Genomic DNA, 2,851 nt, shown 5'->3' with positions numbered 1-2,851 from the left:
TGCATCACAACGGTTTTCACTTAAAGCAGCTCCACAGACGTCGTTGTTTGGACTTGGCCCGTAGTGGACCGGTGTGTGGAGCATCGGTGTGGAATGATGTGGAAGGCCAAACAGGGGATTGTGGGTGCCGGGTATCCATTACATCAGAGGGGACCAAGGCGCCAGTTTGCCATTTGAGACGTGACACCCCCCTGTCCTTGCACTTTATCCTGTTAACTGGCAAGATGTGCTGACAGTTACGTAGGCCCTGTGAGTGGATCGAGCTAACACCAAATACTTCCTAATTTGAATTGTAAAGTACAATATTATTATGTATGAATTCAATGTACTGATGTATGATTTATTTGATAGTAGAAATAGAGCATTTTTAAGTATTTTAGATTAACATTGTTAGATTTGAGGAGCAACACAACCTCTTTAAGATGACATATTATAACAGTGATGTCACGATTTTGTACTTTGATGTAATACTTTGACAAATATCGGTAGGGCAGGGGGCAGCTCACCTAGGGTACAGACTGTGCTACATCTGGCACTGTTCAAAGCAGAAGTCAGAATAGCAGAATGACTGAAGTAAACATGAACATTAACAATGAGGAAAAGTAAGAAAGTAATGAACACTGAAACCTTTTAAATATCGATAATCAAAATGTGGGCCTATCTATATATCTGTTTTTAATGACACTATTATAGAATACAAAATATTCAGATTCGGCAACTTTGTTTTTTTATTTTTAGGTTATATAACTTAGGTTAATAAATGTTGTGACGCCAATTACATCAATAAGAAGACGCATAAAAATCAAGTTGGCCAAAGCTTGAAAACATTTGGTTTCAGGTAATTTTTTGACAGGTTTTGTAGGCGCAACAGAAATGGGCTTTGCAACTAACACACTTTAGAACCTGCAAACTATTATGACAGGCTCTGGTCTACGCTGTGAAACACACACACCTTATTGATGTTCCTTGTGTTATTTACTGCTGCTTTTCTGTTCGAAAGACATGACTGCTCGATCAGCTTGCAGATGTACACAGCTTGTTTATCTTGATAGATATTGTACCTGAACATAGATATAACCCAGCAGTCATCACTGCATATCTAGATGACAAAAGTACCAAATAAATTATTTATTAAATTATTCATTAAAGTTTTTGTAAAATAAAAAAATATTTTTGTTACAGACTGCTGCCAACTATTTTACCAAAATATTTTTTAAAAATGCAAACCATTTTGGAGATGAGTTTACCTTTTCAAGGCCTTCTATAACAAATGGCACTGCTTGAAATTTAATGTCAAAATTTGCAAGAGCCTGTTCTACAACTAACTCATCATTGGAGGGCCCACTTTTCTCTATGAGCCCCCTAAACCCACGGGCCCCTGTGCGACTGCACTATATATATTTGTGCCCCTGCTGCTCGCATTTCCAACACATTCTTATTTTTTACATCAGTAATTTTTGTAACCACATGAGTTTTCAATCAGGATGGTCAAAGGTTAAAGTCTTAAAATCTGGAAACGTTAATATTACAGATTGAGTCTATGTAGTTCACATCCCCAAGGATATCTTTAAAAATCTGTAATAAATCAATCCCTTCCTAAGTATTCATTTCCTAAAAGGAATGATATTTGGTAAGTTCAGCTGCGCTTAAAATAAACTACAGGCTAAATTCTGCATTTTACTGAGGGCCCATCGGGTTCCCTTGGGGTCCTGGAATTCTTTGGGGACCAGCATGTTAGTTCAGCACCAGTGTCTCCTCCCAGCATGAGGTAACGCCCTCTGCCATGAAGATAAAGTCTGTTGCTCTCTGCTCTGTCCGCGCACAGTTAGCAGTTGATGAACTCATCTCTTTATTCCCGTCCAGTCTCAGCTCCCTGCGCCCATGTTTTGAGCCCGCTGCAGTTGGAGACAGTTCACCATGTCCACCGGGTCTCTCAGCGATGTCGACGACGAGCTCCTGGACGGCATCCTCAAGTTTGGCTCCTCCGGCAAAGACTCCAACGAGAGTACGGAAGAGAGCTCCAACTGTGAGGGCACATGCGCCAACGACGCGCCGGGAAAGAAACGGAAGACTGCGTCCCGGAAAACGGCGCCCAAGGGTGTGGCACAGCAGGAGGGCAAGCATGTGCAAAGGAACGCGGCCAACGCGCGCGAGAGAGCCAGGATGCGCGTGCTGTCCAAAGCTTTCTCCCGGCTGAAGACCACCTTACCCTGGGTACCGGCCGACACCAAGCTCTCCAAACTGGACACTCTGCGCTTGGCATCCAGCTACATCGCGCACCTCCGGCAGATACTGGCCAACGACAAATATGAAAACGGATATATCCACCCCGTTAACCTGGTAAGACTTCTACTCAAAGTTTATATACGTTACAGAAAAAAAATCTGCGTATGGTTTTAAAGTTCTGAAAATGCATGCCGAATTGAATTTCGTTAGATTCACTATGTGCTAAATATAATTTCAACCCCTGCTTGTTTTTATTTAAGGTTACACCACTGAAATTTTTAGATTTATTAGGATTTTAAACAGGTCTTCTGGTAGGCCTCATGCCTGCTACCAAGGTGACAGATGAGGGTAATAGCTTTATGCAGCAGGTGCACGAGAGGGTAAAAACAGCAATTTCTCATTATGCCGACTGTTTTTTAGGCAAAACTAAAAACAAACAAACAAAAAACAACTGAAAAATATCACCTTTTGTTAAGTATTATGCTGTGATCACAAATTATGTAGGCCTGGGCCTGATGCAGCAGGAAACTTTGTCCTTAAAAGTTTAAACGAAAATAGCTTAAATAATTGTGCTATATATAAAATATAATTATAGACCTCTAGATAATCCATTTAAATGTTTATA

General features: G+C 40.8%; 1 protein-coding gene across 1 annotated transcript; it reads left to right on the top strand.

Moving 5' to 3' along the window:
* The first annotated feature begins 1,830 nt into the window (after positions 1–1,830).
* Positions 1,831–2,811, top strand: LOC121937853 (transcription factor 21-like). Its single transcript, XM_042481153.1, has one exon. It carries the CDS (start codon positions 1,918–1,920, stop codon positions 2,398–2,400), a length of 483 nt encoding a protein of 160 aa, XP_042337087.1. The 5' UTR covers positions 1,831–1,917; the 3' UTR covers positions 2,401–2,811.
* The last annotated feature ends 40 nt before the right edge of the window (positions 2,812–2,851 follow it).

The sequence above is a fragment of the Plectropomus leopardus genome, unplaced genomic scaffold (assembly GCF_008729295.1).
Source record: "Plectropomus leopardus isolate mb unplaced genomic scaffold, YSFRI_Pleo_2.0 unplaced_scaffold27656, whole genome shotgun sequence".
NCBI lineage: Eukaryota > Metazoa > Chordata > Actinopteri > Perciformes > Serranidae > Plectropomus > Plectropomus leopardus.
The sequence above is the reverse complement of the archived record's forward strand: the minus strand, read 5'-3'. Positions and strand labels throughout refer to the sequence as shown.

What these genes read in the sequence shown, in the direction of transcription:
- LOC121937853 (XM_042481153.1), top strand. Translation starts at nt 1,918, where the DNA reads ATGTCCACCGGGTCTCTCAGCGATGTCGACGACGAGCTCCTGGACGGC.